The 14,269-nt window shown below is 52.8% G+C and overlaps 6 protein-coding genes across 6 annotated transcripts; 3 read left to right on the forward strand and 3 right to left on the reverse strand.

Moving 5' to 3' along the window:
- Positions 1–684: 684 nt before the first annotated feature.
- On the reverse strand, positions 685–2,852 carry CCOS01_10826 (uncharacterized protein; the record flags this gene model as incomplete). Its single annotated transcript, XM_060458980.1, has 2 exons — positions 685–991; positions 2,746–2,852. The coding sequence occupies 2 exons, from the start codon at positions 2,850–2,852 to the stop codon at positions 685–687; spliced, it is 414 nt and encodes a 137-aa protein (XP_060310782.1).
- A 343-nt stretch (positions 2,853–3,195) lies between these two features.
- On the reverse strand, positions 3,196–4,901 carry CCOS01_10827 (uncharacterized protein; the record flags this gene model as incomplete). Its single annotated transcript, XM_060458981.1, has 3 exons — positions 3,196–3,880; positions 3,939–4,598; positions 4,648–4,901. 3 exons carry the CDS (start codon positions 4,899–4,901, stop codon positions 3,196–3,198), a joined length of 1,599 nt encoding a protein of 532 aa, XP_060310783.1.
- Positions 4,902–5,958: 1,057 nt separating this feature from the next.
- Positions 5,959–7,915, forward strand: CCOS01_10828 (uncharacterized protein; the record flags this gene model as incomplete). Its single annotated transcript, XM_060458982.1, has 5 exons — positions 5,959–6,046; positions 6,123–6,309; positions 6,374–6,488; positions 6,557–6,591; positions 6,685–7,915. The coding sequence occupies 5 exons, from the start codon at positions 5,959–5,961 to the stop codon at positions 7,913–7,915; spliced, it is 1,656 nt and encodes a 551-aa protein (XP_060310784.1).
- Positions 7,916–9,541: 1,626 nt separating this feature from the next.
- On the forward strand, positions 9,542–11,416 carry CCOS01_10829 (LCCL domain-containing protein; the record flags this gene model as incomplete). Its single annotated transcript, XM_060458983.1, has 1 exon — positions 9,542–11,416. The coding sequence occupies one exon, from the start codon at positions 9,542–9,544 to the stop codon at positions 11,414–11,416; it is 1,875 nt and encodes a 624-aa protein (XP_060310785.1).
- A 786-nt stretch (positions 11,417–12,202) lies between these two features.
- CCOS01_10830 (uncharacterized protein) lies at positions 12,203–13,186 on the forward strand (the record flags this gene model as incomplete). The annotated part of the gene is made up of 4 exons (XM_060458984.1): positions 12,203–12,361; positions 12,499–12,564; positions 12,633–12,977; positions 13,046–13,186. 4 exons carry the CDS (start codon positions 12,203–12,205, stop codon positions 13,184–13,186), a joined length of 711 nt encoding a protein of 236 aa, XP_060310786.1.
- An 87-nt stretch (positions 13,187–13,273) lies between these two features.
- On the reverse strand, positions 13,274–13,837 carry CCOS01_10831 (acetyltransferase; the record flags this gene model as incomplete). Its single annotated transcript, XM_060458985.1, has 1 exon — positions 13,274–13,837. The coding sequence occupies one exon, from the start codon at positions 13,835–13,837 to the stop codon at positions 13,274–13,276; it is 564 nt and encodes a 187-aa protein (XP_060310787.1).
- Positions 13,838–14,269: the final 432 nt, after the last annotated feature.

Below are 14,269 nucleotides of genomic sequence, written 5' to 3' on the forward strand. Positions count from 1 at the left end.
CTCAATGAACTCTAAGCGTGAAAGGTTACCCGAAGATCGAAAGTTCAGTGAGTCTATGTAGTTTACTTCTTGGCAATTTATAACCAAAGTCAGGTTGTAGTCCGAATTTCCCTTGGTCAGTGAAGCCAACTGATGAAGTGAGGGGTCTATTGAACTCCCGCCGTCGTCCGACACTCGGAACCGTTTGACGTCACTGGGTCGGAGTATTCGGCGCTTCAGTAGCTGCGCTTTCGGACAGTTCGGGCCCAATTTCACATGCCCACTTGCCGATTTGCCGTAATACCTGACTGAGAACCAAACAACTGTCCACCGTAAAGACGAAGTGAACCCTTGAACTATCTTGTTTGTAGACTTTCATCATTTTTCCTTGCTCTTATTCCATCATGATCGCTGGCCTGTGCACAGCTTCCAACGGCGTGAATGCCGACTCAAGTATTCAACACACAGCACCAGGGACCACGGAACAATCCCCAGCAAGCAGTTTCACATGACCTAAGGCGTGGTGCCATCGAACATCGTAAACACGGTAGTACATCAAGTCTCGTGGAGGTGGGTAAAATCAAGACTGATTTATAGTGGTATCTTAAGTAAGCGCTACTAAGTTCAAAGAGTCGGGCGACATTTGACAGGATAGTAGATATACCCTGCAAGCCCTCATCGGCAACAACTCGTCCTCTTAACCATCTAGGCCACCCAAGCTTGAGGATCGACGGCTCTAGGCTTCGCAGTAGCTTGTGCCGTAGCGGCGGGCGACGACACGGAGCTGGTGGACCCGCCGGAGGTGGTGTCGACGATACAGTCGCCCTTGGCCCCGGCTTCGACCTTTGTGCACTCGTCGTTTGTAAATCTGGAGGGCACCTTGACGCACAAGCCTGCGCTCTCAATCTCTCCGCCCTTGGAGGTACACAGGCTTGAGATACCTTCCAGGCTTACGTCAAAATTGCTTGCACTCGCGCAACGGCAACGGAAGATCTCTTGGGAGACTGCTGCACTGTAAGTCGGTTAATATGTGCATTTTTTCAAAATACACAGCGAGTGTACTTGCCCCAAGAAGGCCACGGTCATTGTAAGGACGGATGACTTCATATTGAACGCTCGAATCGATTGTTGAAAGATAAAGATGCAATTCGAATGCTGGGTTCGGAAGAGAATGTTTGTCTCTGTATCAAAGTGGGAGGTGGTGTTTGGCTGCTTGAGAAAGTCGAGACTCGAGAAACTATTTAGGCCGGGCCTGGGGTATTTATCCCACATGAACCGATTTGTTATCGGATGGGTCTTCGGTTTGCTGCATTACCTACATTGCACTTCACGTTCTCGATGTCGTAAGACTTGGGCGCAGCTGGCTGGGTGCATCACCAAGCACAGCATTGACTGACTCGAACCTTGCAGCCAGAGCAGCCAGAGACTCCTTCTAGAAGCCGGTGCTGCTAACACGAAACAGGAGCTGCCCTGCTGATGCAAAACTGACTTTCGAGCTGCGGGCCAATGCATACTGTCTTCGTTACTAAAATAAAGTCTGAAGCAACTGGAAGGGCACCGGTACCCAAGTTTTCTCATACTTGACAGCGGGCGTCGGACGATCCACTTGAGTAGAGTCGTTCACTCGGCGGCACTCTTGGCAAGGCGCTGGCAAGCTGTGCTTTGCATCCCGAGGCCGCCAGCAATCGTCAGAGACGTCCTTGGTACAGCCTGGAAAGTGGAGTTATTTGAACTCTAATCTTATGAATAAAGGTCGAGAAAGGTGATGATGTGACAACTGCAATATAGCCGAGACTTTGGAACAAGCGGACTTTCTGACTTTGACTTCCGTGCCAAATTGAAGCATCGTTTGCCGAAGGACATTCTCCACCGAGGCGACAACCATATTAAAGTATTCGCCAAAGTGTCAATTGATGACTTTCATCACCACATCCACCAGTGCAGAATTTTGATAGAGAGCTTGATCAAGTACGTGTATCTTAGTTCGCCTGGCACAAACCAGAGCCTTTGGCGGCTAGACGGCCATGCTCCATCACCCAGGTGTTTCATGTTCTGAGTCCCACGTGCGGGGCCGGCCACCCCGACATGGAGGCTCCGGCAAGCTTGGACAGAATCTGTAACTTGCTCTCGGCGACGACCGTTTTTATGCTGCCGCATGATATTATTCTCTCTTTGGCCCAGTTCCTCAGCGAAGTAACTTACGTGCGTAAATTAGTGGTCATTGAATCCCATCGTGCCAACTTTGGTCTGGTCGAATCGGTCATGTTGACAAAACATGGAGTCCAGAGGGATTCGATTTCAAAGCGGACTTGCGACTACACGGTGTCAAATCAGACATCTTATTGGAGGGACAAAGATTTCGGAATAAATAGACATGAGGTGGCGTAAGTAAGAGTGAAGGCTAGGCAAAGAGAGTTGGGGTGTATTCCAGCATGGGCTTAGATTCGTTGCTGACGGGGTATAGCAATAGTGGATAACTTTGTGTTTAGATGCCAATGCTTTACAAACCGCTTGATAGATAAATCGAAAGTCTATACTTATGATCTGTCTATAGTGTTTTTGCTTGATATGTGAGGGGGTCATGTCAGTCTCGTAGGCGGCTGGTTGACATCTGCAGTCCGCCTGTTGCCACAAAGAGAATCTGTCTATTGCATCGCTATGTGAAACAGGGAGTCCGTCATAGATTGACATGTAAGTTGCATTTCAACCATAAATGGAAGGCTCACGCCGTTTGGGCAGCCAATCAATTCAAGATTCGTCACGTACGCTTGCATTGTGATTGACACCGACGCGTTTAGCGGAGGCCCCTTCAAACTGGCCTCCCGGTTGAAAGAGTTGTGGATGATATCCGTCTCGTGGTAGCCCAGCGGCATGTTGATTAGATAGTTGTAGGCATGCCTGAGCATTAATGAAAAAGTCATTATCATTGCTGATGAACCAAGCTTCGGCATTCGGTGCAGATGTGCCTTCGAAGGGCATTCGTCAGTACCATTGAATACCGTAGAATATAAGTTCAACTCAGTCAAAAGAGCAACTGGATCTTGATTCAGTAACTTGTGATTTTGTGCAGATTAATTCATTCAGGGTCAAGTTCTCACTACCAACACTTAAGCGTATCCACGCTGAATTATGCAACCTAAGTAATAGGTATCCAGGTATGAGAATATTTGGACATCCTGTCGAGGTATGTGACTGCTTCCAGCGGCTCCAATCCGCTCACTCATGGTTATTGTCCTCTACAACATGCGCATGTGTTTCCAACGCAAGTTTCTCCGTCTTCCGAGCCACCTCTTCGGTCAGTCTATCCTCGTTGCCATCAAGAATGACTGCAGTCTCTTCCAGGCTCATCTTTCCTGTTTCCACAAACAGGAAATACACCACCACAGCCTCAAAAGCCAGCCACACATCATACGTGATGTAGTACTTCCACTTTGAGTTCGTCACGCCAATCGGGTTGGCGTACTGGTTAAAAATCAACGCCAGTGCCACGAACAAGTTGTAAAGAACCAAGCCTTTGGCACGCAAGTTGAAGGGCAGAATCTCCACGACGTAGGTGACCTGGAGCGCGCCCCATCCCACGGTGAACGTGACGTTGTACAAGAAGATCATGGCCAAGACACCCTTTGCGAGGCCCGGGGATCCTGCGCCAGTGAGGTCGGTTTGCTTTTCATATGTTGCTTGAAGTGCTGTCCAGATGACGTAGCACACGAGGGATCCGATAGTCGAAGCGAGAAACATCGTTCGGCGGCGGAAACGGTTGACGAGAACGGAGGCGAGGAGACCCCAGAATAATCCCCACAGAGTGATGAGGGCGTTTATTAGCGTCTGCGTGTCTTGGGAGGTATACCCGATCGAGTTGAGAATCAAGGTCAGGTAGTAGCTGATCAGACCGTTGCCGCTCCTATCAAGATAGACTTAGATGGTGAAGAATAGGCGAGGTAGCAAAGCGTATGACTTACCACTGTGAGAAGAAACCGACAGCAAGAATGATGAAAAAACGGCGCCGGTTACCTGGTGTCTGGAAGAAAGCCATGTACGACGTAGTCCGCGATGCTTCCGCCTCCAACCTCAGTGCCGTCCTGATTTCCTCCATCTCCAATGGAACGATGAGGTCAGAAGCATCGCCGTTGGCGTGGTACTTCACCAACAGCCTCTCGGCTTCCGCATCCCTCTCTTTTGAGATGAGCCATCTCGGAGACTCTTCGATAAAGAAGCACAACCCGAGCTGCACCGCGCTCGAAAGTCCCTGCAAGATCGAAGGAATCCTCCAAGCCCACGTATTCCCGATTCGAAATGTACCAAAGGTAATCCACGCGGCGCTCAAAGCTCCCAATCCCCAGAGAGAATTGTAGATGGATACTAGCGGCGCTCGCTGGGACGGGTACGCGAGCTCCATGATCATAAGAGGCGCGGCGGTGATATTGAGCGCGAGGCCAAAGCCGAGAACACCGCGAGCAACGATGAACATGGCGACGTTCTGGGCTGCGCCTTGGAGGGCGACACCGATAAGGAGGATTGAGGCACTGACTAGGAGGGCGGGTTTGCGTCCGAAGCGATCGCAGAACCAGGCGCAGAAGGGAAGTGCGAGGAGCTGGCCCACGTTCTGGATCGCATTCAGTCTTTCTGATGTTAGGGCAGACTCAGCGTTGGATGAATGAGAATACTCACAGTCCCAGCTCCTGAGCTCCAGGGTTATTGAATGATTCCTGCCATGTGTCCAGAGACTGGAGGCCATTCATCATTGAGCCATCGTAGCCGGTTGCGTAGCTCGATACCAATGAAAGCGCGATGACACAGTTGAGCTTGACGATTCCCGCATTTGAGAACCAAGCGAATGCCCCTCTTTTGTTCGCGATAGCAGCGTCAACAGTAACGGGGATACCGCCGGCCGGCTCAGTTTTTGCGGCAGCGTTTTGCGACATTGCTGCGGTCGAAGAACGAGACATTGCCTATCAATCCGAAGACACTCAACATGGCAGAATCCCGTAGGGACGGGGGATACGGTGTCGTTATTATGCTACGAGCTCCGAGATAATAACAAGCCAGGCCCGATCCGTTCGTATCCCACTCGGCTCCCGATAGCAGGCTCGATGTTACTATGTCCGGCCAACCTCCGGGCCGGAGTCACGTAGGACATTTCACAGAGTAGAGATTGTTGGGGTCGTGTAAACCTCAGCCTGCCGATAGGAGCTCCCGAGGGGAGATCAGGAGATACCGGCGGGGTTTTCTCAAAGGATCCATGGGCTCGAGTAGGCTGCGCCTATCAGCCACTGGCGAGATACTCGGGCGAAATGCGTCCGAATCAGGAGCGACAACAGATATGCCGCTGGTAACATGACCTCTGTAGAAGTGGAGGCTGTACCATCCCCTCGGAGACTAGGTCCTTCACTATCGAATCACGCAGCTATACAAGCACTGGATATCGGGTTTGCCCCAGCAGCCTCTATGATCTTCCCGACGTTTATCCCCGGCTCTCTTATGGTGCCATTCCCGAGACCAACGCGTGGTTCTTGGATCTCACCCCGCAAACCCGTTTACCTAGACTCCGCACAAGCGCAGCTCACTAAGACCAAAGTTGGGGTATGTAACCTCGCCCGGGGTACGGTGATGGTCCACCGGTTCCGGCCCGGTTCGGACCGGGGTTTGTAGAGCTGAAAATGGTATCTGTGATTGGTGGACCTGTAGAGAGGCCAGGGAGGCTAGGAGCAGTTCGGTCGAGGAAGCCTGAGTGAGGTTGGCGTGAGGGGTTGATGATGGTGTTTCTTGATGAGTGGTGATCTACCCCGGCTAGGTGCTCGCGTGTGAACGGAATAATTGATCAATTCCCTTATGGACTTGCTGTGATATCCACTATGTGATCGCTGAGGGTCACTTTCGGTATATAGTAGCTGGCATGAGACGGCAGGGAGATGGATACGTCAGGTTGGAAAGTGTTTCCCGGCTTTGCTCCGTACTTCTCATCGCATTCCTACAAGCAGCATGCATCTCAAGTTAGCTGTCGCTTCGCTTGTGGCCTCTGGCGCAACGCTAGGGTCCGCCGCGGCCAGCAAGCCAAAGCTTTCCGCAAGTAAGTAAACGCCAGAGACATAGAAGAAATCTAGGATATCAAGTAGGTAGTCCAGATTGACTTACACTACTGTTAGATGCCCAAAGTCTATTCGACTTCTCTATGGGGGTCCAGGACTCCAGATGGGACGACTCGTACAACCTTATTTGGTACCAAGACAAGGGTCCGTGGTCCGTCCGCTTCACGGCTTGGTACACGGCGGGTCTGCTCCATCGCAATGAGGGCGACGACGTGGAGAACGCAAAGGCGGCGATTGAGAACATGTCAGTCGGTTGGATGAAGAGTTTAAGAGTGGTTGAGAGTGCTAATTTGTGGACTACGATGCAGTTTGGCGAGCCAGATGACCTCGGACTACGAATCGGCGTGGTATGGCACTTTCAAGCTATCGCCCGACGAGCCGGACCCAACGCCGGATTCCGAGCTGTACCCTCCCAAGATCTATGTGAGCACAATCTAAGTGCAAAAGCGGTGGTTGCAAACCCAGACGCAGTCCGCTGACCACAGATCTAGACTACTTACGACCCAAATTGGAGAGAATTTATAGGGTGAGTCTTCGGAAACATTGAAGGAGTCCAACATCATGGCATTTGGAAGGGTTCGAGGACGAACAAGGATCCAATGATACTAACATGATCCAGGACTCAACTAGTACAAGACGTCGAACTTTACTCTGATCTCCTGGGCGCAGACCTCGTCAAGAAAATTGAAGATGCGCTCGAGATCCAAGCCATTGGCGCAATGAGGCGCAACGGTAGCTACCCCGAAGGCGATAACCTCATACTGGGATACTCCAACCCGGGCCTCATGCGTGCCCTTACAGTAGGCTGGATCGGCGCCCGTCGCAGCAACGCAACCTTTATCAACTTCGCAAACACTCAAGGGTCCCAGCTGCTTGAGCTCTTCAAGTCTAACGGCTCAAATACCCTTGGGGAGTACAATGCGCCAAACTACTACGGCATGGACGTCTGGGCTCTAGCCGCCAACATCGCCTATGGTCCCCGCAACGCAACACTGACGAAGAACGCCGAGTACATTCTGACGAAGCTGTGGGATGACATTGCAGCGCACTACAACCCCTACCTGGGCAACCTCGTCGGCCCTTATGACCGCGCTTACACCCGCGACATGACCAAGCACTCATCCATTCTGCCCATGTACTGGTGGGCCGTCTTCGGGCGCGAGTACGGGCCTCAGCCGCCCAAGGGCGAGGGCGATTTGCTGTTCGATGCAGCTCAGGGCGCGGCGATTGCGCTGGTTTCTGACACAGTGACCCGGCACATCTCCAACAGCACAGCGGCGGCGCTCAAGGCGAAGGGCCCCTGGGCCGGCGAGCGCAGCATCACGCGCGAGGTCAAGGAGAAACTGGATTCGGACGCCACGCGCACGACGACGTCGTGGGTTAGCGCGCCACTCATGATCGGTGGACAGGAGCTTGCGGAGACCAAGAACCGCGGGGATCAGTTCGTGCCGGCGATCGTGCACTGGGCTTCGGACCCGTTGCACACGCCGTACCCGTACATCGGCTTCTTCCTGCTGTACCCTTCGGCATCGACCATTTCGGCCGTGGCGGGCGAGAGGTCACTCAGCGTGTCATATCCGAACAGCACGCAGGAAGGGTCTGATATTTTCACGTTTGCGCTATCCGGGATTCCGCCTTCGTGGACGCTGGGCGGGAAGACGATTACCGGATTGGAAGAGCTGCCGTGTCTGAGCGTCAATGTTTCGGCCCCAGGGTTGGACAAGCTGCCGATTTCCTATGGGCAGCAATTGAGAAACCACTGGTATTACAACGTGTCTTACGCGGTTCCTGCTGGGTTTGAGGGTGTTCCCCGGGTTGATCTGACGATGGAGTATACTTGTGACATCTGAGCAGAGTTGTGGACGAGGTATTATCGGGAACATGGTCCTTCGACCGGATGAATATTAGTAATTAAGTTGAGCGCGCGACAGAATGTATTAGGACATGAGTCCCTAGGGCTAGCTGCTACGTCGCCTCGTAGAGGCAGTCGACCAAACCCCTCGATTTCTGATGCCATAATTGGGAAGCAGCATTAGCTAAACGCACTGGAACTGAGAGGACTGTCACATTAATATCTTCCAGAGACGCGGGATGTGTACCCGTGACCATGTGAAAGTGTCCCAACTCTTAGGAATGACTGTGTAAGTACTGCATTATGCCAATCTTCTCGTCGACTACTGTGGTAGGTAAGTGATTCTGCTACTCATAAAAATTATGATGCAGATTCAAAGTCAATTGATGTCATTTGGAGATTTGACTTTGCTGGACCGCACGCTAGAAGCCATGGTAGCGACGCTCCGTTGGTGCCTCGGGGCCATCCGTTCTTTTGGTTTGAGGCTTCTTCAGCCGCTGAAGTGAGGCTCAGTATTCACATTCGCGGTTAGTGTCACTCTGAAAGTTCCCAAGATGAGGGCGACGTTTGGGTTCTCAGGCCGAGATTTGCCCTCGTTTGCTTTGCTTTGATTTGATTTCTTCACCCCGACTCACCGCCGATTCGTATCGATAGCTATATTAGTCTCATCTTGAGCTAAAATTTGCCCTGTGAGACCCTGGCCAAGGCGCCCCTTGTTAGTTTCAGATTGAGTAAGCCAGATTCAGGTCGCTGGCTTCGGAATATCCAACCGAAAACGATTGCAAGGCTCTCTCCTCCTGTCCTTTGAAGACTTGAGAGTCATCTTGGATTCTTCAAGAGTCTTGTGAATCAGTCAAAAGAGTCTAGGAGTTGACAGTCGTTCGCTTAACAAAGGATGGAATCCCAGTGGTCCAGACAAAAACATGGCAGCAGGGGAGCGAAAGGAAGCGCACCCCGACGGCGCCGATTAACCGCAGCAGATCCCTGGAAACATCTCCACTATTTGTCTCAGTTTGGCGTCTCGTCTCCCTTAAGAGAAAAAGAAGCTTTGACGCTCGTGTCACAGAGGAGGCAAAGGACTGGAAGAGCGGTAGAGCGAGGGCAAGGGACTCGAGAAGCGTGGCATTTGGGCAGACAGCAAACACGGCGGCTCCCCCTCCTGAGCGTAGCGCGCCCCTCCGATCCTTCCGATCACCGTACTAATTTCCACCCTTGACGGAGCTCCTTTTGAGGCTTTTGGGAGGCGTTCGTTGATGGCGGCCTTATCCTCTTTGTGGCTCTTGAAAGTCTAAAGTTCGACCACGTCGCCTCCGTTAAGCGCCGGCCGTCACTTTGTCTTCCTTTGTTTCTTTGCTGCCTGTTCGGGATCTTCCCACCCCCTGAGAGCTGAGAGGGAAAAGACACAGCCTTGCTTTTCCACACGTCATCTGTCAGCAACTTTTGGTCGATTTTCAATTCAGACCCTTTACATTATTCACTCAGTCAATCGCACATACGTACTCATATGTACTCATAGACTGACTCTGTGAACGCCTAATCTGAGAGACAACACGCCCTGGGAGGTGTGCGAGAGACAGACGAGGCGAGAGGGCCAAGTGAGGGATTGGTGAAGGTTGAAGACAGAATGGGCGCCGGCGATGGTTCCCGCGTCGGGGACCGCCCATTCAAGGACATGGACGACGACTATGACGCGTCGTTGCGCCGGAGCGCTGACGAGGAGGCCCAGTTCCTAGCTGAAGGAGAAGAAGGCTACGAGCTCGAGGAGAGCACATCCAGCACGCCCTCGCTGCTCTCGCAGCAAAAGTTCGGCCCTCACGTCCCCCACAAGCGGCACTGCCTCGCCGGACCTCAACCGCCGCGCGTACATACCATCCGGCCCGTCCTGCCCGCCGTCCAGGAAGCGCCGCCGCGTCTGCTGGACCTCGTGGCGCCGACGCCGCGCCGAAAGGCCGTCGTCGTTGCCGTGTTCCTGGCGCTGTGGGCCGTCGCCTTTTCCATTCCACTCGCGTCGTCCCGGGCGATCAGGGATGGGCTCGGTAGGGAAGTCATTAACCTGGACTGCGGCGACACCCTTTGGCGCTTCAAGAATGGGTGCGGACTTGACGGTGCCGACTGCAGGCCCTTCATGAACTCTTCGTTTTCTTTCAGGTGTCCGGCAAACTGCATTGCTCACAAGTTGTTGAACCCCCACGCCGTCGGTGACCGGGAGATCGTCTACCAGCCGCTGGTCGTAGGCGACGAGATCTACCGCGGCGACTCCATGATTTGCGCTTCAGCGATCCACGCAGGCATCGTGACGGACCTGAGCGGAGGCTGCGGCCGTCTTCATCGCGTCGGCCAGCACGCAGGGTTCAATAGCACGACTAAGAACGGCGTCGAGACCGTTCCGTTTGACTCGTACTTCCCGCTGTCGTACAACCTCACTTCGGACCCGTCCCTTCAGTGCGGCAAGCGTGACCCCCGCCAGGCTCTCCTACCGACATCCATGTTCTTCACCTCCATCTTCTCCCTCTTCACGACGAGCCCGGCGTGGCAGTTCTTCGTCTCCTTTGTCGGCATCTTTGCCCATGTCAGCTTCGGCTCCGATCCGCCCACAGCATCGCGGCACGCTGCCTCCGTCCTGCCGGATCGTATCTCCAAGTTCACCGGCCGTCTGCTTCCTGCACTCTTCTGCGCCGCCGTGCTCTACCGACTCTGTGTCAGACGAACACTCACAGATGTGAGGGCCCAGTTCGAGAAGACGGCGCTCTGGTTGGGAGGGTTCTGGTTCGGCGCGCTGTCGAACTATACATTTGGATGGATGCCGATCCAGCGCCTCACGGCACACGACATTGAGCACCAGCCTGGCGCCAAGCCCGCGCTGGCTCTCATCTTGATCATCCTGACCTTTGTGATGGCCAAGCAGGTCTACTTCTTCTGGCTCGAGGGGAGATTACCTCGGTTTCTTGCGCTCTATGCGCTTTTCCTGGCTGCCGTCATTGTCGGCGTCTCAATTCCGGGCGTGGACCTCCGCGTGCACCATTACATCATGGCATTCTGTCTGCTCCCTGGTACCAGCATGCAGACGCGGACGTCTCTGTTCTACCAGGGGATGCTGCTGGGCCTCTTCGTCAACGGCATCGCGCGATGGGGCTTCGACTCGGTTCTTCAGACGCCCGATGAGTTGCGCGAGGACGGCCCCTTCAACTCGCTGCTCCCGCAAATTGCGAAACCAATCTTCTCCACGGGCTCCTTTGAGCCCAGTGTGACCTTCAGCTGGCTCGTACCGCCAAATATTGCCAACGAGTTCGACGGTATCAGCGTTCTAGTCAACGACGTCGAGCGGTTCCGGTATTATTTTGCCGATGGCCCCGTCGACAACGAGTTTGTGTGGTTGAGGAAGGCCAAGATGGTGCTTCCCGAGTATTTTAGATTTGCGTACATGAAGGACGGTGTGACGCTAGACTATACACAGGCCGGGACCTGGTTCTCGAACGGGTCGTGGGTGATGCCTTCATAGTAGACTTTAGCATAACATTTGCATGACCGGATAGAATGGAAGGGGGCGTTTAATCGTGGCTACTTTGTTTATTGGGGAGCGACATGGATCCTACAAGATAATCAATCACATCTTAACAAGCATCTTCAAATTTCTTGACATGAAGTCAATCGTTAAGAAAGCAAGGGTTCGTTGATACATGTAAGCACCAGTGACATTGTCCTGCATGAAGATACTTTCAGCCCCTAGGTGCGAGCAGCCAACCAGTTTACCCCTCGATCTGAGTGCTACACTGCCCAACTGACTGCCTTGAGGGCCATCCCAAAACGATTTACGAGCGCCCGACGCGTACTGTTGAGCTGTTTCTCACGGTCTTTCTCTACTCCGTCCACCCATAACCCGCGTGGGATGATGGTGTCATTGAGCGCCCCACAAACGCTAATGTAACGCGTCGGCTCGAGTATCCTTCCCTGGTTCCCCGTCTCTAATGACCGAAGCCGAAGAAAGTTCCAAGAAGCCGGCCGAGTGAGTTAGGTGTTCTCCAGACCCGCCGACCGGCTCCAACCGAACATAATCTTCAGAGAGCGAGAGTCTGACAATCCGGGAGGAATTAGGCTACATTTTACTACTTAATGACTCACCGTCACGACATTCCTTCAAAGTGCACTTTCTTAACTTAAAGCTGAACCCCAATCCTCTCATTCAAACCGACAGTAATCCCTGTGTTCTTCCTACCGGGCTTTGACTAAGGATTCAAAAAGACATTTCACCACTTTGATTGGGCGCGCAAGAGGTAGTGTCAGCACAATGTCAAGAGCCAAAGTTGAATTGATCCCTTGGGATCCCAAGTCCCCAGACCACGTCACAAGAATGATAGATCAGAGAATAGCATGCGGCTGGGCCTCGGACCTAGTGCCGCAATGGCAGGAGAACCAACGAACCGGATTCAAGTGCATCTACTGGCTTGTAAGTTTTTGCTTTCACAAAGGAGATGCTATTCGAATCGCCAAACACAGCGATTCATTGAGACTGGCGCATCTCTCCTTAATCCCCATATTGAACGTCATCCTTCACATCAGTGCATTCACTGACCGCGCTCACAGGTACTTGCAGACGAGGATCCTGACCGAGAAGCAAGGCTGGCAAAGCACATCGCCGAATACCCCAAAGTCGGTTCAATCCCAATCCCATTAAACCTTCTCTCGTGCGTGTGTCAATGCTCACATTCGTCCCACAGGAGAAGAATCCCATTCTAGACACAGCAGTATCTATCAGCGCAACCCCGCGAACCCCAACAGGCGCGTCCTTCCACCCTGTCGGTCACATCTCTCTCGACATCGACAACCCCGCCGCGGCGCCCCTCAATCTCCCGATCCCCAAGGAAAACGTCTACTGGATCAAGAGCCTCTACGTTTCATTCGCACTGCAGAGTTGCGGTATCGCCAGGGCCGCCATGGACTTGGTCGAGAGCATGGCCACCAGTGAGCCGCTCTGCGCAAGGACGCTCATGTTGGATACGGTCTCTAAGGAGGACCAGTTGAGAAAGGAGTCCATGGTTGTGGCGCAGGGAAAACTTCCGCCGGTGAGTTGACTCTGCTTTCTTTAATATCGTTACGAGTTGTAGACGACTGACATCATGGTTTCACGTAGACGCCGACGCATGCATGGTATGAAAGGAGAGGATATAAACTGATCCACACCATCAACAACTTTTACGGGTTCCCAGAAAAGGATCCGGATGGCAACTTGCTCATTCGAAGAACGGTGTTCTTACGCAGAGATCTCGTCTAGCTTATCCTTCTAGATAGGTACTCGGCGCGTACATGTAGATAGATCTAACTCCGGATACAAATGTCTATAACTTGTAGTAGTGAACCTTTAGTCGGTCTTTTCAGTGTACCCAGGCGCCCCCTTCCCCTTCATCTGCATGATCGCCTGGCCTCCCGGCTGCCCGCCAATCACGCTCATCTTCATCATCTTCTCATAAAATGGCACAGACTTGTCCCAGCTATCCGTAGCCAATACGCTCTTCCTCAGGTACGGCATCGGCTCGAGCACCTCCTGCACGCATCCCACGAGCCATCTTCCCAGGCCTTTGCCTTGGAGCGTGGGGTCAACCCACACGTCCGTGGTGTAGGCAAAGGATACAAAGTCGGTGACGACACGCGCGAAACCGATTAATTGATGGTACTCCTTCATCTCGGTGCCGCTGCTGCCGCTGGATTCTTTTTGAGAAGTGGTGGTGTCGTAGAGGCCGAAGCAGAGTGAGTTTTCCAGCATTTCTCTCACGAAGGACTCTGGTATGGCTTTGGTCCAGTAGACGGCTTCCGACGCGAATGCAGCGTTGAGTTGGGTGACGGAGACGAGAGATGCATCTGTCGAGATGAGGTACGAGTCTCTCGTCCAGCGGCGATCACGCATTTCGGTGCTGGGTGAGGCCATGGTTGAGGCGTGTATATCGGAATGATGTTATTGGCGGAGCGCGTGGGTAGATTGTGTAAATTGCTTGGAGTTGCGCCTTTCGAATGACAAGTCCCACAGTAGGGCATTCGTTATCTTTTGGAATTCCACGAAAGACGACGAATAAAGTATGGTATGAGTCCTGAAAACTCAGCTAGGCTGAGAGAAAACTGGCCATGTTATATGTGTATTTGCTATCTACAGAAGGAACTTTGGTACGTGACTCAACTCGGCTCTCGATCCGGTCCCCGGTATCGACGTTGGATGGGCCCCACATTGGCAGATGGTCTCGGTCAAACTGTAAGTACAAGCAAGCCGAGGCCGATGTGGAGAGGATTCAAGCCGGATCTCAGAAGCTAGTAGGCAATTAACTTTCAAAGAAAAGCTGGGGAATATTTTACTATTCAAATTTAT

This window comes from Colletotrichum costaricense (assembly GCF_030867565.1).
Source record: "Colletotrichum costaricense strain IMI 309622 chromosome Unknown Scaffold_11.1, whole genome shotgun sequence".
Classification (NCBI taxonomy): Eukaryota; Fungi; Ascomycota; class Sordariomycetes; order Glomerellales; family Glomerellaceae; genus Colletotrichum; species Colletotrichum costaricense.